Raw genomic sequence first — 24,515 nt, forward strand, 5'->3', positions numbered from 1 at the left:
TAGGCAAAACCTTGCCAGCACCGGGACCCCCCCGGGAGCCAGCCCCGACCCCAGCCCGCTCGGTGCTGGCAGCCCTTTGGGGCCCCCCGTGCTTTTGGGGGTCCCCCCCCGTGATTTGGGGTCCCCTCCCTGGTTTTTGGGGTCCCCCCCAATGGTTTTGAGTCCCCCACCCGTGATTTGGGGTCCCCTCCCTGGTTTTTGGGGTCCCCCCCGTGATTTTGGGGGTCCTTCCATGGTACTGAGGCCCCCCCCCAATGTTTTGGAAATCCCTCCCCGTGGTTTTGGGGGTTCCTTGCCACGATTTTGGGGGTCCCCCCCTATATTTTGAGGGTCCCCCCCGTGGTTTTTGGGTTCCCCCCACGCTTTTGAGGTACCCCCCCCCGTGGTTTGGGGGGTCCCTCCATGGTTTTGGGAAACCCCCCCCCCTGTTTTGGGGGTCCTTCCATGGTACTGAGACCCCCCCAATATTTTGGGGGTCCCTCTCTGTGGTTTTGGAGGACCCCCTGTGCTTTTAGGGGTCACTTCCCATGATTTTGAGGGTCCCCCCCAATGGTTTTGGGTCCCCTCCCCGTGGTTTTTGGGGTTTCCCCCGTATTTTGAGGGTCCCTCTGTGGTTTTGGGTCCCCCCTCGTGGTTTTGGGGTCCCTTTCCACGATTTTGGGGGTCCCCCCTGTATTTTGAGGGTTCCCCCCGTGGTTTGGTTTGGGGTCCCCCCCGTGGTTTGGGGGGTCCCTCCATGGTTTTGGGAATCCCCCCCCTGTTTTGGGGGTCCTTCCATGGTACTGAGACCCCCCCAATATTTTGGGGGTCCCTCTCTGTGGTTTTGGAGGACCCCCTGTGCTTTTAGGGGTCACTTCCCATGATTTTGAGGGTCCCCCCCAATGGTTTTGGGTCCCCTCCCCGTGGTTTTTGGGGTTTCCCCCGTATTTTGAGGGTCCCTCTGTGGTTTTGGGTCCCCCCTCGTGGTTTTGGGGTCCCTTTCCACGATTTTGGGGGTCCCCCCCCCGTGGTTTTTGGGGGTCCCTTGACACGATTTTGGGGGTCCCCCCCGTATTTTGAGGGTTCCCCCCGTGGTTTGGGGGTCCCCTCGACCCCCCCAAAGCCCCCCAGAGCTTCGGGCACCCCCTTCACCTTAGGTTGCACTCACCCCTCTGGGGGTGTCCCTGAGACCCCCCCCCATAATTTGGGCCCCCCCAGAGGAGGGCTTCGATTGGGCGGCCGCCTGCGAGGACCTGGAGGAGCACCTGGAGCGCTGGGGGGCCGGGGGGGCCCCCATGGAGCACTTCTCCCTGGACGAGGGGCACTTCGCCTCCGTGGACTCGGTGCTGCTGCTGCAGGTGGGACCCCCGGGGATTTGGGGGGGGGGGTCTCCGGGGGTCTCCCCCGCTCAGTTGGTGCCCCCTCCTCCCCCCCAGGGGGGCTCGCTGTGCGTCTCGGGGGGCCGCGACCGCAACGTGAACCTGTGGGACCTGCGGGAGCTGGGCCGGGGCCCCCCCGGCAAGGTTCTGGTCAAGGCTCTGGGCTCGGGGCGCGGCGGCACGCACAAGGTGGGCATCCACACGACCCCCGCCCCATAAAAACCCCCCCTGGGCGGGGGTCCCAGGCTCTGGCAGCCCCCCGGGTCCCCCCCAGGGCTGGGTTTGGTGCTTGGCCTCGCGGGACTCGCGCGTCTGCTCCGGCTCCTGGGACAGCACCGTGAAGCTCTGGGACCTGGCGGCCGAGGGGCAGCAGTTCGGGGAGATCCGGTACGGCCCCGGGGGGGGATCCGGGCTGGGTGGGGGTCCCGGGGGGTCCCGCTGAGCCCCCTCCCCTCCCGCAGGGAGAAGGCGGCCGTGCTGTGCCTCTCGTACCGCCCCGACGTGCTCGTCACCGGCACCTACGACAAGACCGTGACCGTGTACGACCCGCGAGGTACCGGGACGAGGAGGGGTCTGGGCGGGCTTGGGGGGGTCTGGGGGATCCCCCTGACCCCCTGCGCCCCCTCCCCAGCCGGGCAGGCGCAGGTGAGCAGCTACAAGCCCCACGCCAGCGCGGTGCTGTCGCTGGCGGCCGACGAGCGGCTGATCGTGTCGGGCAGCGAGGACCGCACCCTGGTGGTGTTCGACCGCCGCGCCGGCTCCGTGCTGCAGCGGCTGCAGGTGGGGCTGGCTCACACATCCCGCACCCCCCGAGGGTCGCTGTGCCCCCCGAGGTGGCATCCGGGCTGCGTCTTCCTCCTCCTCCTCCTCCTCAGCTGGACAATTACCTGCTCTCCATGTCCTACCGGGGCTCGCAGCTCTGGGCCGGGGACAACCAGGGCCGCGTGTACCTGTTCGGCAGCGGCGGCGGCGGCTTCCAGCCCGCCCGGGTAGGGGTTTGGGGGGTCCCGGGGGGTCTCAGCGGGCAGGACCCCCCCCCCGTGGCTCACCAGGGGTTTCTGTGCCCCCCTTCCCTGCAGTATTTCGACGTGGGGCACCGGCTGCAGATCACGGGGCTCTGGCACTCGCTGGGCTCGCTCTACACCACGTCCACCGACAGGACGCTGCGGGTGGGGGTCCCCGCGGCTCGGGCTGGGCTGGGGGGGCCCTGGGGAGGGGTCTCGGGGAGTTCCTGCTGACCCCCGGCTCCGCCCGTCCTGCAGATCCACGTGCCCACGGACCCGCCCCGCACCATCTGCTCCTGGACGCACGACGATGTCCTCAACGGGGTGAGGAGCCGCCCCCAGCCCTTGCACACGCGTGTGCACGCGCAGCCCCCACCCCGGGGTGCCCCCCCAGCCCCCCATGCCCTCCTCTGCCTCCCCCAGATCAGCGTGGACGGGGACGTGGTGGCCGCGGCCTCGGGGGGACTCTCGGTCGAGGTGTGGAGGCTCCGGACCTGACGCCGGCGGGCTCGGGGGGCTCCGGCCGCGCCCCGCGGGGTCCCCCCAGCGCCCCCCACTCAGGGGGGGCCGGGCCCGGACCCGGGACGTGGGGGGGGGCTGGAAGCTGCCGCCTGTTGATGGCTATTAAAGGATTGGACTGGAGCGGAGCTTGTGTTTCCCCGCGGTTTGGGGCGAATTTGGGGGGTTTGGGGTGAATTTGGGGGGGTTTGGGGCGAATTTGGGGCGCCGCGGCCGTTTCGGGACTCCTTTTCGGCGCCCTTTCGCGTCCTCGACTTTCTCGTCCCTCCACGGCCACCGTCCCGCCAAGATGGCGGCGCGCGGCTGTACGGAAAAGCCGGGCGGGAGTGCCGAGCAAGATGGCGGCGCGCAGCCGTGCGGAGCGGCGAGCGCGCAGGCGTGCGGCGCGGGGGGCGCGGCCCAAGATGGCGGCGCCCTGAGCCGAGCCATGGCGGCGCCGGGAGAGGCCCCGGGAGAGGCGCTCCGGGCCGTGCTCCGGCCCAGCGCGGCGCTCCCGGCCGAGGCCCTCCCGGTGCGCGGCTACGACTTCTCGGGCGGCGCGGACCACGCGGCGCTGCTGCGCTCCTTCCGCACCACCGGCTTCCAGGCCACGAGCTTCGCGCAGGCCGTGGCGGAGATCGAGCGGATGGTGGGTGGCGGTGACAGCGGGAGGGTGAGGGCTCCGGGCCCGCTGTGACCCTCCCCGGTGTCCCCTCCCGCAGATCGCCGCCAAGCTGGAGCCGCTGAGCGCGGAGCAGCGGGAGCGAGCGGCCATGGCCGGGCCGCGGCCGCCCTCGGGCTGCACCATCTTCCTGGGCTTCACCTCCAACCTCGTCAGCTCCGGCGTCAGGGAGAGCATCCGCTACCTCGTGCAGCGGGGAATGGTGACAGGGGACACGGGGACAGCCTGGGGACAGCCTGGGGACAGGGGACAGGGACACGGGGACAGGGAGAGCATCCGCTACCTCGTGCAGCGGGGAATGGTGACAGCCTGGGGACAGCCTGGGGACAGGGGACAGCCTGGGGACAGCCTGGGGACAGGGACATGGGGACAAGGACACGGGGACAGGGACAGCCTGGGGGCACTTGAAAATGGCACAGAATGGGTGGGGACAGTGACAATGGCAGTCACTGTGGCCCATAGCCAAGTCCTTGGGGTGTCGCCAGGTCCCTGTGAGGTTCAGGGGGGTCAGGGGGTCACTCCCGGTGCCCCTGAGGTGACCCCCCCGGGCAGGGGTTCGGGGGGGTCAGGGGTCACTCCCGGTGCCCCTGAGGTGACCCCCCCGGGCAGGGGGTCAGGGGGCTCAGGGGTCACTCCGGGGGTCCCTGAGGTGACCCCCCCGGCAGGTGGACGTGCTGGTGACCACGGCCGGGGGGGTCGAGGAGGATCTCATCAAGTGCCTGGCGCCCACCTTCATCGGGGACTTCCAGCTGCGGGGCCGGGAGCTGCGCCAGAACGGCATCAACAGGTCTGGGGGGCCCGGGGGGCTGGGGACGCCTCGGGGACACCCCGGGGACACCCCAGGGACACCTCGGGGTCACTGCGGGGTCCCTCAGGATCGGGAACCTGCTGGTGCCCAACGATAACTACTGCAAGTTCGAGGACTGGCTGATGCCCATCCTGGACACGATGGTGGACGAGCAGGACATGCAGGTGAGGTGGGGGGGGACCCCAACCTGGGACCCCACTGTGCTGGGAGGGGGTCCCTGCACATCGGGGGTGACCTAGGCTGGGGATTTGGGGGTCCCTGCACACCTGGGGTGGGGTTTGGGGGGAGTCCCTGCACACCTGGGGTGAGGTTTGGAGGGGTCCCTGGACACTTGGGGTGGGGGTTTTGTGGTCTCTGGGCACCTGGGGTGGGGTTTGAGGGGCCCCTCAACACCTGGGATGAGGTTTGGGGGCTCCCTGCACACCTGGAGTGGGGTTTGCGGGGTTCCTTGCACACCTGGGATGAGGTTTGGGGGGATCCATGCACACCTGGGATGGGGTTTGGGGGTCGCTGCACACCTGGGGTGGGGTTTGTGGGGGTCCCTGCACACCTGGGGTGGGGTTTGGGGGATCCATGCACACCTGGGGTGGGGTTTGGAGGGGTCCCTGCACACCTGGGGTGGGGTTTGGGGGGTCCCTGCACACCTGGGGTGGGGTTTGGGGGATCCATGCACACCTGGGGTGGGGTTTGGGGGGTCCCTGCACACCTTTTCCCCCTGGAACCCCCTGGTTCCTGACGGGTCCCCCCAGGGCGTGCGCTGGACGCCGTCGCGGGTGATCGCCCGGCTGGGCAAGGAGATCAACAACCCCGACTCCATCTGCTACTGGGCCCAGAAGGTACTGGGGGCACTGGGAGGGGGGTGGCACCGGGGGTGCCACCGCCCGTCACCGCGTGCCCCCACCCTGCAGAACAACATCCCGGTGCTGAGCCCCGCGCTCACCGACGGCTCCCTGGGGGACATGATCTTCTTCCACTCCTACAAACGCCCGGGGCTCGTGCTGGACATCGTGGAGGGTGAGCGTCCGTCCCCCCCGGGGTGCCCCCCGGGATTTGGGGTGCCCCGAGGGCGCCCTGACCCCCTGCCCGTGCCCGCAGACCTGCGCCTCATCAACACCCAGGCCATCTTCGCCCACAAGACCGGCATGATCATCCTGGGCGGGGGCCTGGTCAAGCACCACATCGCCAACGCCAACCTCATGGTGAGGGACCCCCGCGCTGGGCAGGGGGCGTGGGGACCCCCCGGGGCGGGGAGGGGCTGGGGGCTCACCCCGGTGTGTGCCCCCACAGAGGAACGGCGCCGATTTCTCCGTCTACGTCAACACGGCGCAGGAGTTCGACGGCTCCGACTCGGGTGCGCGGCCGGACGAGGCCGTGTCCTGGGGCAAGATCCGCGTGGACGCCACCCCCGTCAAGGTGGGGGGCTCTGGGGGGGCTCAGGGGGGATTGGGGAGCCCCCAGAGTGGGGGTTTTCCCCCTGACCCCTCTGCTCTGGGCCAGGTTTATGCTGATGCCTCGCTCGTGTTCCCGCTGCTCGTGGCTGAGACGTTCGCCCGGAGCGCCGACGCCTTCGCGGTGCCCGCGGGGACCCCCGAGGCCTGAGGGACCCCTGGGGGACCCCCGAGGCACGAGGGACCCCTGAGGCATGAGGGACCTCCTAGGCTTGGGGGACCCCCGAGGCCTGAGGGACCCCCAGGGCCTGGGGGATCCCCGAGGCACGAGGGACCCCCAAAGCCTGAGAGACCCCTGAGGAATGAGGGACCCCTGAGGAATGAGGGACCCCCAAGGCTGGAGGGACCCCCGAGGAATGAGGGACCCCCAAGGCTGGAGGAACCCTCGAGGCCTGGGGACCCCTGAAACCTGGGGACCCTCCCTTGAGGGACCCCCAAAACCTGGGGACCCCCAAAGGACCCCATCCCGGGCTCAGCGTTGGGTGTGCTGCGTCTCAAAGGTGGGGGATAGTGGGGCGAGTCCCCCTGGGGGGGACAGGGGCCCCCCACTCCTGCACCCCCTGTCCGTGTGTCCCCCTCCCCTCTGTGCTGTGTTTATTTATTCGAGCTCCCAATAAAGCACGGCAGGGTCTCCACTGGGGGTTTATTCCTCGTGTCTCCGGGGTCCCCCCGGCCCCTGCCAGGCGTTGGGGTCCCCCCGGGCCCCGTCAGGTGTCGGGGTCCCCCTCGGGCTGGAAGGTGTCCTCGCGCCACAGCGTCACCTGGCCCTGGGTGGCCACCAGCAGGCAGGGCAGGCTGGGGTGGAAGGCCAGCGACTGCACCACGCCCTGGCCCACGGGCAGGCTGAGCGCCAGCGAACCCTGGGGGGACACGGCGGGGGTCAGGGGAGGGTCCGGGGTGTCCCCAAAGCCCCCCTCGGGACCCTCCCTCACCTCCACCAGGTCCCAGAAGTAGACGTGGCCGTCCTCGGAGGCGCAGCCCACGTGCGTGTCCAGCTCGTTCAGCACGCAGTCCAGCCTGTACGTGGTGCTGCGGTGCCCCGTGTACCTGGGGGGGGGGACGGGGCTGAGCTGGGGGTCCCCCAAAACCCCCGGGGGGCGCAGGGACTCGGGGAGGGGGCCCGTACTCGCCCAGTAGCTCGCCGGTGTCCTTGTCCAGCAGCCGCAGCGTGGAGTCCAGGCTGGCGGCCAGCACGCACTGCCCGTCCTTGCTGAAGCACACGCTGGTGATGGGGCCTGGCGGGGCACACGAGGGGTTTGGGGGGTCCCGCGGGGCCCCCCCAAGCTTTGGGAGCCCCCCCCGGGCCCTCCCCCAGGCCCCACTCACTGCCGATGTAGTCGGAGCTGAGCTGCCCCGTGCGGAGGTCGTAGCGCCGGACCCGCCCGTCCACGGAGCTGCGCGGAGGGAAGGGGAGGTTCAGGGGGTCCCCCCCAACCTGGGGGTGCCCCGGTGCCGGGGGGCCCGTTCCTCACCCCGTCAGGATCTCGTGGGCTGAGAGCTTCACGCTGGAGATGCCGTCCTTGGCCTCGTCCAGCACCTGGATGGGGTCGGGGCGGCGGGAGCGGCAGTCCCAGCAGCGCACCGTGGAGTCGATGGAGCCTGGGGAAAGGGGGGAAAGGGGGGAAAAGGGGGTGCTCAGGGTGGGAAAAGGGGGTTCAGGGGGGAAAAAAGGGGGATCAGGGTGGGAAAAGGGGGTTCAGGGGGGGAAAAAAGGGGGATCAGGAGGGAAAAAAGGAGGATCATGGTGGGAAAAGGGTGCAGGGGTGTCCCGGAGCTTGCAGGGTGCCCCCCAAACCGCTCCCTCACCGGACACAATGACAGTGGCTTCCTCGTTGAACTGGACGCAGTTCACCTTCTGCGGGAGAAGCAGGCACTCAGCACCTGCTGCTGCACGCGGCATCCCAAACCCCCCTCCCCAAATGCCACCCCCAGACCCCCAATCCCCCCGCCGGCCCCTCCTCACCCCGGCGTGTCCCCGGTACTTGCGGACCACCTGCCCCGTGCTGACGTCCCAGAGCGCCACGGCCTTGTCGGCGCCGCCGGAGCAGATCTGGCTGTTGTCGGAGGATCTGCGGGGGGCTCCCGTGAGCGCGGCGGGGAGGGCTCCCCGCGGCGGGGAGGGGTCCCCGGAGCCCCTCCTTACCCCGCGGCGTCCAGCACCTCGTAGCCGTGGCCCTGGTAGGTGCGCAGGGCCGTGCCCTTGTGCGGGTTCCAGAGCTTCAGCGTCTTGTCGCTGCCGCACGTCAGGCAGTAATTGCCGTCCGCTGCGGGGGTGAGCGGCCGTGACCACCGGGACCCCTGCCCGTGACACCGGGGGATCCCCGGGACCCCCTGCCCCTGATACAGGGTGACCACCGGGACCCCTGCCCGTGACACCGGGGGATCCCCGGGACCCCCTGCCCCTGATACAGGGTGATCCCCGAGACCCCCTGCCCGTGACACAGGGGGATCCCCGGGACCCCCTGCCCCTGATGCAGGGTGATCACCGGGACCCCTGCCCGTGACACCGGGGGATCCCCGGGACCCCCTGCCCCTGATGCAGGGTGATCACCGAGACCCCTGCCCGTGACACGGGGGTATCCTTGGGACCCCCTGCCCCTGATACAGGGTGATCACCGAGACCCCCTGCCCGTGACACCGGGGGATCCCCGGGACCCCCTGCCCCTGATACAGGGTGATCACCGGGACCCCCTGCCCCGGATCCGGGGGGGATCCCCGAGATCCTCACACCAGACACGGGGGGATCACCAGGACCCCCTGCCCCTGACACCGGGGGATCCCCGGCATCCCCTGCCCCGGATTGGGGGAGATCCCAGGACCCCCTGCCTGGGATACCGAGGGATCCCCGGGACCCCCTGCCCGGGATACCGGGGGATCCCTGAGACGCCCTGCCCGTGACAATGGGGATCACCGGGACCCCCTGCCCGGGATACCGGGGGATCCCCGGGACCCCTGCCCCTGATACAGGGTGATCACCGGGACCCCCTGCCGGGGGATCCCCAGGATCCTCAAACCAGCCACGGGGGATCCCCGGGACCCCCTGCCCGGGATACCGGGGGATCCCCAGGATCCTCAAACCGGCCACGGGGGATCCCCGGGACCCCCACACCGGCACCCCCCGCCCGGTTCCCAGCCTCCATCCCCGGCTCCTGCTCCCTTCCCCGCCCCGTTCCCCCCGGTATCCCCGGCCTCACCGTTGAAGCGGGCGGCCCGCACCGCTCCCTGCCCGCACTGCAGGCTCTGCACCCGCTGCCGGGGCAGCTCGGGCCGGGCGGGCCGCGGCCTCGGGAACGCCATGCCGGCACCGGGGCCGGCACCGGGGGCGGAACCGGGGCGGAACCGGCGCCGGGCTCCTTCCGGCGGCGGCGGAAGGGGCGGCGGTGGCGGCGGGGCCATGGCGGACCCGCGGAGACCCGGCAAGGTGGCCAGGTGGGACGGCGGGCAGCGGGAGAGGAGGCACCGGCAGAACCGGGGAGCGACCCGCGGGGCTCCCGGTGCCGCGGCCCGCCTGACGGAGCCCGGCTTTCCGCCAGGTACAAGCCCCCGGCCACCGAGACCAACCCGGCGCTGGAAGACCCGACCCCCGACTACATGAACCTGCTGGGGATGGTGTTCAGCATGTGCGGGCTCATGCTCAAGGTGGGGCACGGGGGCACCGGGGTCGGCACCGGGATCGGCTCCGGGATCGGCTCCGGGATCGGTACCGGGATGGGCTCCGGGATGGGCACCGGGCGCTGTTCTGAGGGGAATTCGGGGGAGGGAGGATCAGAGAGGGCCCCTGAGGGGCTCGGGGCCATCCCCGGGGGTCTCAGGCCCCATCCCCGGGGTCCCTCGGGGGTCTCACGGAGCTGTCCCGGGGGTCCCCCGGGGGTCTCACGGAGCTGTCCCGGCGGTCCCCAGCTCAAGTGGTGCGCCTGGATCGCCGTTTACTGCTCCTTCATCAGCTTCGCCAACTCGCGCAGCTCCGAGGACACCAAGCAGATGATGAGCAGCTTCATGTGAGTGCCGGGGGGGCCCCGGGGCGGGGGTCCCGGGCCGTGTCTGGGGGTCTCTGACACCTCTGTGTGCCCCTCGCAGGCTCTCCATCTCGGCCGTGGTCATGTCCTACCTGCAGAACCCCCAGCCCATGTCCCCACCGTGGTGACGGGGACGGGGGGTCCTCGTGGGGGCAATAAAAGGGGGTCCTGGCACGGCTGAAGTGTGTTTGTACCTGAACCAAGGCACGGGGGAGCCCCCCGGGAGAGGGGGGAACGGGGAGGGGGAGTCCTGGGGGGCTCCGTGGAGAACTGGAGGGTCTGAGGGGCACTGAGGGAATTTGGGTGGCCTGAGGGCGCTCAGGTGGTCTGAGGGGACTCTGGGGGGAGTCTCGGGTGCCGAAGGGGTTCTGAGGGTATTCGGGTGGTCTTAGGGGACTCGGGTGGTCTGAGGGACTCTGAGGGGGCTCTGAGCAGGCTCTGAAGGGACTCGGAGGGTCTGAGGGAGCTCTGAAGGGGCTCTGAGGGGATTCGGGAGGTCTGAAGGGGCTTTGAGGGGGTTCTGAAGGTCTGAGGGGACTCTGAGGTTCTGAGGGGTTCTGAGTGGGCTCTGAGGGGACTTTGAGGGGATTCGGGAGGTCTGAGGGGGCTCTGAGGGTCTGAGGGGGTTCCGAGGATATCTGAGGGGGGTCTGAGGGGGCTCTGAGGGTCTGAGGGGACTCTGAGGTTCTGAGGGGTTCTGAGTGGGCTCTGAGGGGACTTTGAGGGGATTCGGGAGGTCTGAGTGGGCTCTGAGGGGACTTTGAGGGAATTCGGGAGGTCTGAGGGGGCTCTGAGGGTCTGAGGGGACTCTGAGGTTCTGAGGGGTTCTGAGTGGACTCTGAGGGGACTTTGAGGGGATTCAGGAGGTCTGAGGGGCCTCTGAAGAGATCTGAGCAGGGTCTGAGGGGACTTTGAAGGGATTCAGGAGGTCTGAGGGGATTCCGAGGAGATCTGAGCAGGTTCTGAGGGGACTCGAAGGCTCTGAAGGGACTTTGAGGGGATTTGGGAGGTCTGAGGAGCTCTGAGGGTCTGAGAGGATTCAGGAGGTCTGAAGGGGCTCTGAGAGGGTCTGCAGGGACTCTGAGGAGATCTGAGCAGGCTCTGAGGGGGGTCTGAGGAACTCAGAGGGTCTGAGGGGACTTCGAGGGGATTCGGGAGGTCTGAGGGGGCTCTGAAGGGGCTCTGAGGAACGCAGAGAGTCTGAGGGGGCTCTGAGGGGACTTTGAGGGGATTCGGGAGGTCTGAGGGGGCTCTAAGGGGATTCGGGAGGTCTGAGGGGGTTCCGAGGAGATCTGAGCAGGGTCTGAGGGGGCTCTGAGGAGCTCTGAGGGTCTGAGGGGGCTCTGAGGGGACTTTGAGGAGATTCAAGAGGTCTGGGGGGTCTCTGAGGGGACTTTGAGGGGATTCGGGAGGTCTGAGGGGGCTCTGAGGGTCTGAGGGGGCTCTGAGGGGGACTCGTCGTGGGCGGGGCCTCGGGAGCCGCCAGTGCTCATTGGCCACTGGTCGTTTCCCGCCGTTGCAAACGCCCCTCCCAGAGAGCTGCCAATCACGCCCTGTCCTCCTTCTCATTGGCTCCCGTCTGTTGTCGGTAGGGGGCTCTGAGGGGACTTTGAGGAGATTCAAGAGGTCTGGGGGGTCTCTGAGGGGACTTTGAGGGGATTCGGGAGGTCTGAGGGGGCTCTGAGGGGACTTTGAGGGGATTCGGGAGGTCTGAGGGGGCTCTGAGGAGCTCTGAGGGGGCTCTGAGGGTCTGAGGGGGCTCTGAGGGGGACTCGTCGTGGGCGGGGCCTCGGGAGCCGCCAGTGCTCATTGGCCACTGGTCGTTTCCCGCCGTTGCAAACGCCCCTCCCAGAGAGCTGCCAATCACGCCCTGTCCTCCTTCTCATTGGCTCCCGTCTGTTGTCGGTCCCGTGCTGCCCTCCTTTCGCTCCACCCCTTAGGGCAGCAACAGCGAATCAGAATGCGGGGCGTGGCCTCAGCTCCATTTCCTGGCCATCCATTGGCTGCCGCATTCGGGGGGCGGGGTCAGCCCTCGTGTCATGTGAGGGCGCGGTCACGTGAGCGCCGCTGTCATGGCGGTGGCCGGGGCGGCGGCGCTGCCGCTGCTGCTGCTGCTGCTGAGCGGGGCGGCCGCGGGCTGCGGGTACCAGGTGGGACCGGGAGCCCCGGACGGACGGACTGGGAGCGCTGGGATTGCCCGGGGACACTGGGACGGGCGGCGGGGGCGGGATAACGGGAGCTGCGGGAGGCTGGGGGCGCCGGGAAGGGCTGAGGGGGCAGCGGGGCGGTGTGAGGGAACGGGAACTGGGAGAACAGGGAGCGCTGGGGAAACGGGAACTGGGAGCGCTGGGGACACCGGGGACGCTGAGAAAACGGGAACTGCGGGCATTGGTTTGGCAACCGCGTCCGGAGCTCAACGGCCGCGCCGGGGGCGGGGGTCCCGGCGGGTCCCGGGGGGCCCAGGCCGGTCCGAGCCCCCCCGAACCCCCCCAGTCGTGCCCCCCGACCCGGCCGGACATGCTGAACGTGCACCTGGTGCCGCACTCGCACGACGACGTGGGCTGGCTCAAGACGGTGGATCAGTACTACTATGGGGGTGCGTGGGGACACGGGGGGGACAGCGGGGGGACAGCGGGGGCAGGGGATGCCCCATCCCTGGCCGTGCCACAGTGCCCTGGTTCTGAGCCGTGTCCCTGCCATGGCCCTGTGCCTGTCCCGGCCCCTTCCCTGCCTGCCCAGCCCTTCCAGCGCCTCTTTGTCTGCTCGGGCAGTGGGAGCCAGCGCTGCGGGGCCCAGCCTGGGGACAAAGACTCATCCCCCCGGGCAGCTGGGGACGAGCAGGGCCGGGGGGGGGGGGGGGGGGGGGACGGGGGGGGCAGGGGATGTCCCCAAGGCCGCTCTGCGGGTGGGGGTGGTGGCACCTGAGCGAGGGGCAGCTGCGGGGGGCGGGGGTGACGTGGCAGGGGGGCGCCGGGTGACGCCCGTGGCTGCCCTTTGTCACTTTGGGGTGTGCCAGCACCCCCCGGGGTCACCTGTGGATGTCCCCAGGGTGCCACTGTGTCCTCACCCCGGGTTTTGGGGTCACGCAGTGCCCCCCCGTGTCCCCAGCCCGGTTTTGGGGTGACCCAGTGCCCCCCATGTCCCCAGCCCCTGTGTCCCCAGCCTGGGGTTTTTGGGGTCACCTGGTGCCCCTGTGCCCCCACTCTGGGGATTTGGGGTGCCCCGTTTTTGGGGTGACCCGGGTTCCGGGCTCACGATGCCCCCCTGTGCCCCCACCCTGGGATTTTTTGGGGTCTCCCGATGCCCCCCCGTGCCCCCATCCCAGATGCTGGGCTCACGGTGCCCTGGGTTTGGGGGGGCTCCGGGTTTGGGGTGCCCCAGTTTTGGGGTGCCCGGTCCCGGGGTGCCCCGTTTTTGGGGTGCCCTGGTTCCGGGGTGCCCCGGTTTCATTGTGCCCTCGTTCCGGGGTGCCCCATTTTTGGGGTGCCCGGTTCCAGGGTGCCCTGGGTTTTGAGGTGCCTGGTTCCGGGGTGCCCGGTCCCGGGGTGCCCTGGTTTCGGGGTGCCCCGGTTCCAGGCTGATGGTGCCCCAGGTTTCAGTGTGCCCCGTTTTTGGGGTGCCCGGTCCCGGGGTGCCCTGGTTTCGGGGTGCCCCGGTTCCAGGCTGATGGTGCCCCAGGTTTCAGTGTGCCCCGTTTTTGGGGTGCCCGGTCCCGGGGTGCCCCAGTTTTGGGGAGCCCGGTCCCGGGGTGCCCCGGTTTCATTGTGCCCTGGTTCCGGGGTGCCCCGTTTTTGGGGTGCCCGGTTCTGGGGTGCCTCATTTTCGGGGTGCTCGGTCCCGGGGTGCTCCGGTTTTGGGGTGCCCTGGTTCCAGGCTCACGGTGCCCCGGTTTTGGGGTGCCCCAGGTTTCAGTGTGCCCCGGTCCCGGGGTGCCCGGTCCCGGGGTGCCCTGGTTTCATTGTGCCCTGGTTCCGGGGTGCCCCATTTTTGGGGTGCCCGGTTCCAGGGCGCTCTGGTTTCGGGGTGCCCGGTCCCGGGGTGCCCTGGTTTCAGTGTGCCCCGGTTTTGGGGTGCCCGGTCCCGGGGTGCCCGGTCCCGGGGTGCCCCGGTTTCGGGTTGCCCGGTTTTGGGGTGCCCGGTCCCGGGGTGCCCCAGTTTCGGGGTGCCCTGGTTCCAGGCTGACGGTGCCCCAGGTTTCAGTGTGCCCCGTTTTCGGGGTGCCCGGGTTTCGGGGTGCCCGGTCCCGGGGTGCCCCGGTTTCATTGTGCCCTGGTTCCGGGGTGCCCCGGTTTCGGGGTGCCCGGTCCCGGGGCGCCCGGCTGACGGCGCCGTGCCCGCAGTGCGGAACCGGGAGCAGCACGCGGGCGTGCAGTACATCCTGGACTCGGTGGTGGCCCAGCTGGCCGCCCGGCCCTCGCGGCGCTTCGTCTACGCCGAGGTGGCGTTCCTGGCACGCTGGTGGCGGCAGCAGGGCCCGGCCACGCGCAGGCTGCTCCGGGAGCTGGTGCAGCAGGGTACGGGGCACCGGGGGCACCGGGAGGGACTGGGAAGGGCACCGGGGGCACCGGGAGGGACTGCGAGGGATTGGGAAGGGCACCGGGGGCACTGGGAGGGACTGGGAAGGGCACCGGGGGCTCTGGGAGGGACTGGGAGGGATTGGGAGGGACATTGGGGGCACTGGGAGGGACTGGGAAGGACACTGGGAGGGACTGGGAGGGATTGGGAGAAACTGGGATGGACTGGGAAACTGGGAGGGACTGGGAGGGATTGGGGGAAACTGGGATGGACTGGGAAACTGGGAGGGACTGGGGGGACTGGGAGGGACTGGGAAACTGGCGGGGGGACTGAGGGAGACTGGGAGGAACTGGGATGGAGTGGGAAACTGGGAGGGACTGAGAAACTGGAGGGGGACTGGGAGAAACTGGGATGGACTGCGGGGGAAACTGGGATGGACTGGGATGAACAGGAAGGGACTGGGAGGGAGTGGGTGGGAAGCGGGAGGTCACTGGGAGCACTGGGAGGGAACTGGGATGGACTGGTTTGAACTGGGATGGACTGGGAGGAACTGGGAGGGACTGGGAGGGACTGGGGGGGACTGGGATGGACTGGGAGGGAACTGGGAGAAACTGGGAGACCACCAGTCCAAACTACTGGGAAAAACTGGGGGGCACTGGGAGGGGCACTGGGGGGACTGGCAGGGACATTGGGGACACCAAAAGGGACATTGGAGACACTAGGATTTTGGGGTGCCGTGTCCCCCCGGGGGTATTCTGGGGCTGTGGGTGTCCCCTGATGGGATTTTGGGGGCTCAGGGTCCCCCATGTGATGGGATTTTGGGGTGTGGGAAGGGCACCGGGGGCACTGGGAAGGATTGGGAGGGGACTGGGGGCACTGGGAGGGATTGGGAGGGACTGGGAGGGACATTGGGGGCACTAGGAGGGGGATTGGGGGCACTGGAGGGACTGGGAAGGGCACTGGGAGGGATTGGTAAGGGCACTGGGGGCACTGGGAGGGATTGGGAGGGATTGGGAAGGGCACTGGGGGCACTGGGCGGGATCAGGATTTTGGGGGGGGTTTTGGGGGGATTTTTCAGGATTTCGTGAATTTTGAGGGGATTTTAAGAGGATTTTGGGGGGATTTGGGGTGAGTTTGGGGGCGTTTCTCAGGATTTTGTGAATTTTGGGGGCTCAGGGTCCCCCATGTGATGGGATTTTGGGGTCCTGTGTCCCCTGAGGTGATTTTGGGGCTCTGTCCACCCCAGGGTGGCTGGAGCTGGTCAGGGGGGCTGGTGCATGAACGACGAGGCCGCGGGTGGCCCTGGGGGGATTTTGGGGTCCTGTGTTCCCTAAGGTGATTTTGGGGGCTCAGGGTCCCCCCTGATATGATTTTGGGGTGCTGTGTCCCCCCTGAGGTGATTTTGGGGCTCTGTCCCCCCCAGGGCGGCTGGAGCTGGTCGGGGGGGGCTGGTGCATGAACGACGAGGCCGCGGCTGGCCCTGGGGGGATTTTGGGGGCTCAGGGTCCCCCCCAGGGTGATTTTGGGGCTCTGTCCCCCCCAGGGCGGCTGGAGCTGGTCGGGGGGGGCTGGTGCATGAACGACGAGGCCGCGGCTCACTACGGGGGGGCCCTGGTGCAGCTGGCCCTGGGCCGGCGCTTCCTGCGCCGCCTCTTCGGGGGCTGCGGCACGCCGCGCGTGGCCTGGCAGATCGACCCCTTCGGGCACTCCCGCGAGCTGGCCGCCACCTTCGCCCAGGTGGGGCACCCCGGGGCTCCCCAAAGCTCCCCGGGGCTCCCCGAACCTCCCCGGGGCTCCCCAAACCTTCTGCTGCATCCCCAAACCTTCTCCTGTGTCCCCAGAGCTTCCTGAGCATCCCCAAACCTCCCCGGAGCTCCCCAAACCTCCCCGGGGCTCCCCAAAGCTCCCCGGGGCTCCCCCTTCTGTGTCCCCAGAGCCCAAACCTTCTCCTGCATCCCCAAACCTTCTGTGTCCCCAGAGCTTCCTGAGCATCCCCAAACCTCCCCGGAGCTCCCCAAACCTCCCCGGAGCTTCCCAAACCTTCTCCTGTTCCCCAAACCTCCCCAGGGCTTCCCAAACTGCCCTGGAGCTCCCCAAACCTCCCCAGAGCTTCGCAAACCTCCCTGAGGCTTCCCAAACCTCCCTGGAGCTTCCCAAACCTTCTCCTGCATCCCCAAACTTTCTCCTGTGTCCCCAGAGCTTCCTGAGCATCCCCAAACCTCCCCAGGGCATCCCCAAACCTTCTCCTGCATCCCTGGAGCTTCCTGGGCATCCCCAGAGCTTTCCAAACCTCCTCCTGCATCCTCAGACTTTCTCCTGCATCCCCAAACCTTTTCCTGCATCCCCGAAATTTCCCAAATCTTCCCCTACACCCCAAACCCTCCCCTGCACCCCAAAACCTTCCCTGGCACTGCCAACCTTCTCGGCACCCCCAAACTCCACCTCTGCATTCCCAACGACCCCCCTGACCCCGGTGTCCCCCAGATGGGCTGTTCCTGGGGCTTTGGGGACCCCCTGACCCCGGTGCCCCCCGTGCCCCCCAGATGGGCTACGACGGGCTCTTTGTGGGGCTTTGGGGACCCCCCTGACCCCGGTGCCCCCCGTGCCCCCCAGATGGGCTACGACGGGCTCTTCGTGGGCCGCGTGGACTACCAGGACAAGTGGGCGCGGCAGCAGCGCCGGGAGCTGGAGCTGCTCTGGAGGGGCAGCGAGAGCCTGGCCCCCCCCCGGGCCGACATCTTCACCGGTGACCCCCCGGGACCCCAAAGTGCCCCTGGGACCCCTGACAGGGACCCCAAACTGCCCCTGTCCCCCTGACAGTGACCCCAAAGTGCCCCTGGGACCCCTGACAGGGACCCCAAAGTGCCCCTGTCCCCTCCTCACAGTGACCCCCAGACTGCCCCTGTCCCCCTGACAGGGACCCCCAGACTGCCCCTGTCCCCTCCTCACACTGACCCCCAAACTGCCCCTGTCCCCCTGACAGGGACCCCAAAGTGCCCCTGGGACCCCTGACAAGGACCCCCAGACTGCCCCTGTCCCCCTGACAGGGACCCCAAACTGCCCTCGGGACCCCTGACAGGCACCCCCAAAGTGCCCCTGTCCACCCCTACCAGTGACCCCAACCCCTCTGTCCTGTCCCCTTCCCGTTTCTCCCCCTTTGCCCCACCCCAGCTGTGTCCCAGCCGTGTCCCCTGTCCCCAGCCATGTCCCCAGCCGTGTCCCCTGTCCCCCCACCCCTGTCCCTGCTGTGTCCCAGCCGTGTCCCCCATCCCCAGCCGTGTCCCCAGCCATGTCCCCTGTCCCCCCAGCCCTGTCCCTGCTGTGTCCCAGCCGTGTCCCCCATCCCCAGCCGTGTCCCCTGTGCCCCCGCCCCTGGTGGCGGGGGAGGTGACAGCGCTGTCCCCAGGGATCCTGCCCAACGTGTACGACCCCCCCGCGGGGCTGTGCTGGGACCAGCTCTGCACCGACCCCCCCGTGGTGGACGGGGACGGCCCCGAGCGCAACGTGGACGCCGTGGTCACCTCCTTCCTGCGGGCAGCGGCCACCCAGGTCCTGCCGGGGGGACAGGGACCCCCGGGGGGGTTCCCAAAGGTCCCTGTCACCGAGGGTGGGGGTCCCGAGTGTCCCTGTCCCCCTGGGGTGGGGTTCCTGGGGGTCCCTGGCTGTTCTTGTCCCCTGGGGTGGGATCCCTGTGTGTCCCTGTCCCCCTGGGGTGGGGCTCCTGGGGGTCCCTGTCCCCCTTCGGGTGGGATTCCTGAGAGTCCCTGGCTGTCCTTGTCCCCTGGGATGGGTTTTTTGTGTGTCCCTATCCCCTGGATGGGATCCCTGTGTGTTCCTGTCCCCCTGGGATGAGATCCCAGCATGTCCCTGTCCCCTGGGGTGGGGGTCCCGAGTGTCACTGTCCCCCTGGGATGGGATCCCCGGGTGTCCCTGGCTGTCCCCGTGCCCCGGGCGGGGGTCCCGAGCCGTGTCCCCCTCCCCAGGCCCGGCACTACCGCACCAACCACATCCTGATGACCATGGGCTCCGACTTCCACTACGAGAACGCCAACCTGTGGTTCAAGAACCTGGACAAGCTCATTGCCCACGTCAATGCCCGGGTGAGGGGCTGTCCCCAAGCCCCCCACGATGTCCCCAGACCCCCTCTGATGTCCCCAAACCCCCCGGGCCATCCCTGACCCCCCCTCTGTCCCCAGCAAGCCAACGGCAGCCTCGTCCACGCCCTGTACTCCACCCCCTCCTGTTACCTGTGGGAGCTGCACCGGGCCAACCTCACCTGGTGAGGGCGGGGCCGGGGAGGGGCCGAGGGCAGGCAGGACGGACGGACAGACAGACAGACAGCTGGGGTGTCCCCCAGGCCCCTGAAGACGGACGATTTCTTCCCCTACTCGGACGGGCCCCACCAGTTCTGGACCGGCTACTTCAGCAGCCGCCCGGCCTTCAAGGGCTACGAGCGGCTCAGCAGCGGCTTCCTGCAGGTGGGGGGCACCTGGGGGACCCCTCCAGGCCTCAGGGACCCCCTCTCGAGCAGCAGGGACCCCCCTCAAACAGCGATTCCGCCCCCCAGATCTGCAGCCAGCTGGAAGCCCTGGCCGGGCCCTCGGCGCGGGACGGTCCCTACGGCCCTGGGGACAGCTCGGTGCTCCGTGAGTACCCGGGGGGACACCTGGAGGGCACCTGGGGACCCCCCCAGACCCCCCTGAGACCCCCTTTTCCCCTGGGCAAGGTGAGGCCGTGGCTGTGGCCCAGCACCACGACGCCGTGGCCGGCACTGAGAGGCAGCACGTGGCCGACGACTACGCCCGGCAGCTGGCCAAGGGCTGGGACAGCTGCCAGGTGAGCCCCACACCTGCCCGGGGTCCACGTGGGGTTTGGGGGACAAGGGTGGGGCTGGGGGCGTCCCAGAGACCCCTCCCCACCAAACTGTGGCCGCCCCTGGCAGGTGCTGGTGGCCAACGCCCTGTCAATCCTGGGGGGCACCAAGGACCCCCTGGTGTTCTGCAACGCCCTCAACATCAGCGTGTGCCCCCTCAGCGAGACCACCCCTCACGTGAGCACCTGGGGAGGGGCTTTGTGGGGGTGTTCCGGGGGTCCCCAGGGACTGACACCACCGTGTGACCCCTCCCCAGTTCACCGTGATCCTCTACAACCCCCTGGGCTGGGGCGTGACCTGGCCCGTGCGGCTGCCGGTCAGGGCCACCTCGTACTCTGTGACCGACCCTCAGGGCCAGCCCGTGGCCAGCCAGGTGAGCCCCCCGCCCACCTGTACCCGCCAAAGCCCCTTGTCACCCCTGTCACCCCCTGACCTGTCCCTGTCCCCCCCAAGGTGGTCCCGGTGTCCGGCGTGACCCGGCGGCTGCGGGGCGGCGCCGGGACGGCCCCGGGGGAGCTCCTGTTCCAGGCCTGGGCCCCCCCCCTGGGGTTCAGCACCTTTGAGGTGAAGCAGCTGAGCCCAGGGACCCCCTGGGACACCCCCAGCTGGCCCTCGGGGACCCCCTGGGACCCTCCCAGGTGGCCCTCGGGGGACCCGGAGCCGCACATTGAGAACGAGGTGAGGGGACATCGAGGTGAGGGGACATCGGGGAGGGACACGGATTTGGGGGGTGGCTGGGCAGGGGGCTGAGTGCCAGCTCCCAGTTAAACCAGTTAGGGGGTGACTGGGTGGCCTGGGGGGGTGGGGGTGACCTGCCTGTGTCCCCCCCACTACCCCCAGCACCTGCGGGTCCGGTTCGACCCCGTCACGGGGCACCTGCTGGAGATCCAGAACCTGGCCAAGGGCATCTCGCTGCCCGTCTTCCAGAGCTTCTACTGGTGAGTCTGGGGGCACCCCGAGGGTTCTGGGGAGGGGTCCCAGCTGGGGGGGATCCCCCTGAGCTCCCCTGGCCCCCCCAGGTACAACGCCAGCACCGGGGACGGGCTGAGCCCCCAGGCCTCGGGTGCTTACATCTTCCGGCCCAACGCCTCGGCGCCCATCCCCGTGGCCAAGCGCGCGGCCACGCACCTGCTCAAGGTGGGCGGGGGTCCCGGGGGCGCCCCTCGGGTTTGGGGAGGGGTCTGCAGGTGTGGCTGAGTGCCCGCGTGCCCCCCGCAGACGGCGCTGGTGCAGGAGGTGCAGCAGAACTTCTCGGCGTGGTGCTCGCAGGTGCTGCGGCTGCGCCCGGGGCAGCCGTACCTGGAGCTGGAGTGGACCCTGGGGCCCATCCCCGTGGCGTGAGTGTGGGGAGGGGGCTGCGGACCCCCAGAGCTGCTCTGGGGACCCCCCGGTGACACCCCTGTGTCCCCCCACAAGGGACGGGCTGGGCAAGGAGGTGATCAGCCGCTTCGAGACGCCGCTGCGCACGGCCGGCCGCTTCTACACCGACTCCAACGGGCGCCAGGTGCTGGAGCGCAGGTGAGGGGGCTCAGGGGACCCCCCAGGGGCTCAGGGGACCCCCGGGACCCCCCAGGGGCTCGCTGGGACCCCCTGTGACCCCCCCCGGGCCACCCCAGGCGTGACTACCGGCCCACCTGGAACCTGAGCCAGACTGAGCCCGTGGCAGGGAATTACTACCCCGTGAACACCCGGATCTTCATCAAGGTACCTGGGCACACCTGGGCACACCTGGGCACAGCTCAGTACACCTGGGCACAGCTGGGCACAGCTGGGCATAACTCAGTACACCTGGGCACAGCTGGGCACACCTGGGGCTGGCCAGAGCACAGCTGGGCACAGCTGGGGCTGGGCAGGGCACACCTGGGGCTGTGCAGAGTACACCTGGGGCCAACCAGGACACACCTTGGCACACCTGGGGCTGGGCAGAGTACACCTGGGCATATCTGGGCCTGGCCAGAGCACACCTGGGTACACCTGGAGCTGGCCAGAGCACAGCTGGGCACAGCTGGGGCTGGGCAGGGCACACCTGGGGCTGGCCAGAGCACACCTGGGTATGGCCAGGGCACACCTGGGCTGGGCAGGGCACACCTGGGTACACCTGGAACTGGCCAGAGCACAGTTGGGCACACCTGGAGCTGGCCAGAGCACACCTGGGTATGGCCAGGGCACACCTGGGCACAGCTGGGGCCGGGCAGGGCACACCTGGGCTGGGCAGGGCACACCTGGCCACACCTGGAACTGGCCAGAGCACAGTTGGGCACACCTGGGGCTGGGCAGGGCACACCTGGGTATGGCCAGAGCACACCTGGGTATGGCCAGGGCACACCCGGGCACAGCTGGGGCTGGGCAGGGCACACCTGGGCACACCTGTACCCCGCCCCACACCCGTGCCCCCGTGCAGGACGAGAAGCTGCAGCTGACGGTGCTGACGGATCGCTCGCAGGGCGGCAGCAGCCTCCAGGACGGCTCCCTGGAGCTGATGGTGAGCTGGGCGCCCCGCCGGGGGCACCCCAGGGTGGGCACACCCCTGCCCTCACCTGTGCCCCCCTCCAGGTGCACCGGCGGCTGCTGAGGGACGACGGCCGGGGGCTGGGGGAGCCCCTGGACGAGCGGGGCGCGGACGGGCGGGGGCTGGTGGTGCGGGGCCGGCACCTGGTGCTGCTGGACGCGGCGGCACCTGGGATAGGGGAGGGGGTGTGGGGTCACCTGGGATAGGGGAGGGGCTGGGGGGGTCACCTGTGACAGGTAAGTGTAGAGAAGTTGGGGGAGGGTCACCTGTGCCAGGTGAGGGCCAGGCTGTCCTGTGCCAGGTGCATGCCAAGCTGTCCCGCGCTCACCTGTGCCAGGTGCGTGCCAGGCTGCCCCGCACTCACCTGTGCCAGGTGAGGGCCAGGCTGTCCCGTGCCAGGTGCGTGCCAGGCTGTCCCGTGCCAGGTGAGGGCTGCCCCGCGCTCACCTGGCCGTGCCCGCAGGTGTCGGGGCTGCGCCGGGCGCTGCCCCCCAACGTGCACCTGCTGACGCTGGAGCCGCGCGGCGCCGGCGCCGTCCTGCTGCGCCTGGAGCACCTGTTCCAGGTGGGCGAGAGCCACAACGGCTCCCGCGCCGCCACCGTGGACCTGACGGTACCTGGGGAGGGGCACACCTGGGCTGGGGGCACCCCTGGCATCTGTGGGGGCACCCCTGGGGAGGGGGCACACCTGGGGATGAACAGGGACACACCTGGGGAGGGGGCACACCTGGGGATGAACAGGGACACACCTGGGGAGGGGGCACGCCTGGGGTGGGCTCTGGGGGGCCACCACTGCCAGGGGGGCGGAGCCTGTGGGGTCACCTGTGCCAGGTGACCACTCTGGGGGTCCTGAGACAGCTCCAGGGGGTCTCTGACAGCCCCCCAGCTTGGGTTGGGCTCTGGGGTCTTTGGGGTGGCTCTGGGGGTCTCTGACAGCCTGCCCCCCACCCGGACTGGGCTCTGGGGTATTTGGGGTGGCTCTGGGGGTCTCTGACAGCCCCGTTCTGGGCTCTGGGGTATTTGGGGTGGCTCTGGGGGTCTCTGACAGCCTGCCCCCCACCCGGACTGGGCTCTGGGGTATTTGGGGTGGCTCTGGGGGTCTCTGACAGCCCCGTTCTGGGCTCTGGGGTATTTGGGGTGGCGCTGGGGGGTCTCTAACATCCCCCCCCCACCCCCAGACCCTTTTCTCGGCCTTCACCATCACCTCGGTGCAGGAGATGGCTCTGGGGGGGGACATCCCCCTGCACAGCGTGTCCCGCCTGCTCTGGAACACCCCCACAGGTACGGGGGGGTTTGAGGGGGGTCCTGGGGGTCTCAGCCCCCCCCTCACCTCCCTCACGACCCCCCCAGGCACCCCCAAACCCCGGCCTGTGGCCAGGCTGGACCCGCGGCGCGTGCGGCTGGAGCCGATGGAGATCCGAACCTTCCTGGCCTCTGTGCAGTACCGGGGGCCTGGGGGGTCCTGAGAGACCCCCCACCCAAAAAAACAAATCAAATTCAAGCCCCCCGAGTCGGGTCAGACGTGTTTTAATGGGGAGGGGGCAGCCGGGGGGGGCTCGTGGGAGTAGCAGCACTGCTCGCCTTGGGGACAGGCGCCCTGCGTGGGGGGGACAAAAAAGGGGGGCTGGGACCTGCCCCAAGACCCCCCCTCTGCGTTCACAGACCCCCCCTCAAATTCCCAGACCCCCCCTCAAATTCCCAGCCACCCCCTCCTCATTCCCACCCCCACTTTTATTCCCTGTTTTATTTCCCTTTATTTCCTTTCTCTCTTTATTTCCTGAACCCCTCCCTCTATTCCCACACTCTCCCTGCCTATTTCAGGGATCCCCTGATTATTTTGGGGACCCCCTGGTTATTTTGGGGATCCCCCGGTTATTCTGGGGACCCTCCCCCCGTGTTTTGGGGCCCCCTCCCCACCTCCTTGAAGCGTTTGCAGGGGAATTGTTTCAGCCCGGCCTTGTCCTGCTGCTGCTTCCTCTTGTTCTGCAGCCTCTCCCTCTTCTCCTGCAGGGAGGGGGCGATGCCCCCCCTGGAAAGGCCGGGAATGAGCTGGGGACCCCCCCCCAAAATAGAAGAGAGGGCGAGGGACCCCCCCCCAAAAAGGGGAGAGGGTGAAGAGCACCCCCCAAAACCAACAGAGCTCGGGGTTCATCCCTTCCCCTTTTTTAGGGGGATTCTGCCCTAGCAGAGTGAAAAAAGGGGGGAATGTCCCCCTTGGGAAGGGTGGGGGGCACCTGAACCCCCAAAGCGGCCCCCCCCAAAGCCTCACCCCGGCTTGGCCCTGGCCTTGGGACCCCAAAAAGCTTCGGGGTTCTCGGGGAATCGCTTCAAGCCGCGCCTCCGCGAGCTGGGGTTGGCGTCCTCGTGGAGGGCAAAGGAAGCCTGGAGCCTGGCAAAGAGAAGAGGGGGTTTGGGGGGGTCTGGGGTCCCCCAAACGGGGTCTGGGGTCCCCTCAAACCCCCACCCCACCCCTCTTTGGGGGTTCCTACGTGGGCTCCACCGAGAGGATCCGGGCGGCCGGGCTGGAGTCTGGGAGCCGCTCCAGCTTCACCGGGTGGAGCTTGGCCTGGGAAAAAGCGGGAAAAAATGGGAAAAGGGGGGTGGGAAAAGGGGTTCAGCCCCCCCCGGAGCGTGGGGAGGGGTCCCCGAGCCCCCTCCTGGCTCACCCAGCAGCGCATGATGTCCCAGAGCACGGAGGGCGGCGCGTCCGTCTTGACGGCGTTGCGGCAGGCGTGGGACAGCGAGACGCGGAACCCGGCGTGCAGCAGGGCTGACCTGGGGGCACGGGGGTCAGCAGGGGGGCT

General features: G+C 69.1%; 6 protein-coding genes across 9 annotated transcripts in view; 4 read left to right on the forward strand and 2 right to left on the reverse strand.

Moving 5' to 3' along the window:
* FBXW9 (F-box and WD repeat domain containing 9) overlaps positions 1-3,002 on the forward strand; it is a 4,703-nt gene extending 1,701 nt beyond the window's left edge. Inside the window, exons 3-9 of the mRNA XM_039715730.1 lie at positions 1,198-1,337; positions 1,416-1,547; positions 1,633-1,745; positions 1,820-1,911; positions 1,990-2,138; positions 2,621-2,686; positions 2,786-3,002. Of these exons, the coding sequence (XP_039571664.1) occupies positions 1,198-1,337; positions 1,416-1,547; positions 1,633-1,745; positions 1,820-1,911; positions 1,990-2,138; positions 2,621-2,686; positions 2,786-2,860 (767 nt within the window). The 3' untranslated portion in view covers positions 2,861-3,002. The remainder of the gene's footprint in view (positions 1-1,197; positions 1,338-1,415; positions 1,548-1,632; positions 1,746-1,819; positions 1,912-1,989; positions 2,139-2,620; positions 2,687-2,785) is intronic.
* Positions 3,003-3,155: 153 nt separating this feature from the next.
* Positions 3,156-6,110, forward strand: DHPS (deoxyhypusine synthase). 3 transcript variants are annotated; one of them, XM_039715737.1, is made up of 10 exons: positions 3,156-3,509; positions 3,583-3,744; positions 4,208-4,329; positions 4,418-4,514; positions 5,100-5,186; positions 5,259-5,364; positions 5,446-5,549; positions 5,638-5,763; positions 5,848-5,951; positions 6,089-6,110. In XM_039715737.1, exons 1-9 carry the CDS (start codon positions 3,171-3,173, stop codon positions 5,947-5,949), a joined length of 1,245 nt encoding a protein of 414 aa, XP_039571671.1. In that variant the 5' UTR covers positions 3,156-3,170; the 3' UTR covers positions 5,950-5,951; positions 6,089-6,110. The 3 variants fall into 3 exon arrangements, with proteins under 3 accessions (XP_039571671.1, XP_039571670.1, XP_039571673.1); XM_039715736.1 differs by lacking the exon at positions 6,089-6,110 and having other exon boundaries at positions 5,848-6,082; XM_039715739.1 differs by lacking the exons at positions 3,156-3,509; positions 3,583-3,744; positions 6,089-6,110 and adding an exon at positions 3,757-3,843 and having other exon boundaries at positions 5,848-6,079.
* Positions 6,111-6,422: 312 nt separating this feature from the next.
* WDR83 (WD repeat domain 83) lies at positions 6,423-9,150 on the reverse strand. Of its 2 annotated transcripts, none has more exons than XM_039715741.1 (9): positions 8,993-9,150; positions 7,942-8,062; positions 7,792-7,867; positions 7,605-7,653; positions 7,271-7,397; positions 7,125-7,192; positions 6,925-7,033; positions 6,731-6,845; positions 6,423-6,658 (listed from the first exon to the last, which is right to left on the reverse strand). In XM_039715741.1, exons 1-9 carry the CDS (start codon positions 9,093-9,095, stop codon positions 6,506-6,508), a joined length of 921 nt encoding a protein of 306 aa, XP_039571675.1. In that variant the 5' UTR covers positions 9,096-9,150; the 3' UTR covers positions 6,423-6,505. The 2 variants fall into 2 exon arrangements, with proteins under 2 accessions (XP_039571675.1, XP_039571674.1); XM_039715740.1 differs by having other exon boundaries at positions 7,762-7,867.
* A 7-nt stretch (positions 9,151-9,157) lies between these two features.
* WDR83OS (WD repeat domain 83 opposite strand) lies at positions 9,158-9,993 on the forward strand. Its single transcript, XM_039715742.1, has 4 exons — positions 9,158-9,227; positions 9,332-9,437; positions 9,699-9,796; positions 9,876-9,993. The coding sequence occupies exons 1-4, from the start codon at positions 9,193-9,195 to the stop codon at positions 9,940-9,942; spliced, it is 306 nt and encodes a 101-aa protein (XP_039571676.1). The 5' UTR covers positions 9,158-9,192; the 3' UTR covers positions 9,943-9,993.
* A 1,816-nt stretch (positions 9,994-11,809) lies between these two features.
* On the forward strand, positions 11,810-23,212 carry MAN2B1 (mannosidase alpha class 2B member 1). The gene is made up of 24 exons (XM_039715731.1): positions 11,810-11,964; positions 12,308-12,410; positions 14,155-14,328; positions 15,873-16,066; positions 16,943-17,075; positions 17,736-17,878; positions 18,313-18,429; positions 18,526-18,608; positions 18,687-18,807; positions 18,897-18,975; positions 19,056-19,165; positions 19,272-19,379; positions 19,459-19,575; positions 19,656-19,880; positions 20,043-20,140; positions 20,222-20,339; positions 20,421-20,539; positions 20,619-20,720; positions 20,819-20,906; positions 21,604-21,684; positions 21,756-21,875; positions 21,923-22,324; positions 22,890-22,992; positions 23,062-23,212. The coding sequence occupies exons 1-24, from the start codon at positions 11,887-11,889 to the stop codon at positions 23,175-23,177; spliced, it is 3,132 nt and encodes a 1,043-aa protein (XP_039571665.1). The 5' UTR covers positions 11,810-11,886; the 3' UTR covers positions 23,178-23,212.
* Positions 23,213-23,223: 11 nt separating this feature from the next.
* The window catches only part of TRMT1 (tRNA methyltransferase 1), a 4,959-nt gene continuing 3,667 nt past the window's right edge, over positions 23,224-24,515 (reverse strand). The window contains exons 10-14 of the mRNA XM_039715735.1: positions 24,378-24,486; positions 24,201-24,277; positions 23,981-24,100; positions 23,629-23,740; positions 23,224-23,308 (exon numbers count right to left, since the gene is read on the reverse strand). Of these exons, the coding sequence (XP_039571669.1) occupies positions 23,228-23,308; positions 23,629-23,740; positions 23,981-24,100; positions 24,201-24,277; positions 24,378-24,486 (499 nt within the window). The 3' untranslated portion in view covers positions 23,224-23,227. The remainder of the gene's footprint in view (positions 23,309-23,628; positions 23,741-23,980; positions 24,101-24,200; positions 24,278-24,377; positions 24,487-24,515) is intronic.

The sequence above is a fragment of the Passer montanus genome, unplaced genomic scaffold (genome assembly GCF_014805655.1).
Source record: "Passer montanus isolate IOZ18808 unplaced genomic scaffold, ASM1480565v1 scaffold344, whole genome shotgun sequence".
Classification (NCBI taxonomy): Eukaryota; Metazoa; Chordata; class Aves; order Passeriformes; family Passeridae; genus Passer; species Passer montanus.

What these genes read in the sequence shown, in the direction of transcription:
- DHPS (XM_039715737.1), top strand. Translation starts at nt 3,171, where the DNA reads ATGGCGGCGCGCGGCTGTACGGAAAAGCCGGGCGGGAGTGCCGAGCAA. An exon ending in TGGCGGAGATCGAGCGGATG is followed by an intron (nt 3,510 to 3,582) that starts GTGGGTGGCGGT and finishes CCCCTCCCGCAG; the next exon opens with ATCGCCGCCAAGCTGGAGCC. An exon ending in TCGCCAACGCCAACCTCATG is followed by an intron (nt 5,550 to 5,637) that starts GTGAGGGACCCC and finishes GTGCCCCCACAG; the next exon opens with AGGAACGGCGCCGATTTCTC.
- WDR83 (XM_039715740.1), bottom strand. Translation starts at nt 9,095, where the DNA reads ATGGCGTTCCCGAGGCCGCGGCCCGCCCGGCCCGAGCTGCCCCGGCAG. An exon ending in AGTACCGGGGACACGCCGGG is followed by an intron (nt 7,654 to 7,761) that starts GTGAGGAGGGGC and finishes CTTCTCCCGCAG; the next exon opens with AAGGTGAACTGCGTCCAGTT. An exon ending in CAGCTCCGACTACATCGGCA is followed by an intron (nt 7,034 to 7,124) that starts GTGAGTGGGGCC and finishes GTGCCCCGCCAG; the next exon opens with GCCCCATCACCAGCGTGTGC.
- WDR83OS (XM_039715742.1), top strand. Translation starts at nt 9,193, where the DNA reads ATGGCGGACCCGCGGAGACCCGGCAAGGTGGCCAG. An exon ending in AGACCCGGCAAGGTGGCCAG is followed by an intron (nt 9,228 to 9,331) that starts GTGGGACGGCGG and finishes GCTTTCCGCCAG; the next exon opens with GTACAAGCCCCCGGCCACCG. An exon ending in CAGATGATGAGCAGCTTCAT is followed by an intron (nt 9,797 to 9,875) that starts GTGAGTGCCGGG and finishes TGCCCCTCGCAG; the next exon opens with GCTCTCCATCTCGGCCGTGG.
- MAN2B1 (XM_039715731.1), top strand. Translation starts at nt 11,887, where the DNA reads ATGGCGGTGGCCGGGGCGGCGGCGCTGCCGCTGCTGCTGCTGCTGCTG. An exon ending in CCGGGAGCTGGTGCAGCAGG is followed by an intron (nt 14,329 to 15,872) that starts GTACGGGGCACC and finishes TGTCCCCCCCAG; the next exon opens with GGCGGCTGGAGCTGGTCGGG. An exon ending in GCTCTGGAACACCCCCACAG is followed by an intron (nt 22,993 to 23,061) that starts GTACGGGGGGGT and finishes CGACCCCCCCAG; the next exon opens with GCACCCCCAAACCCCGGCCT.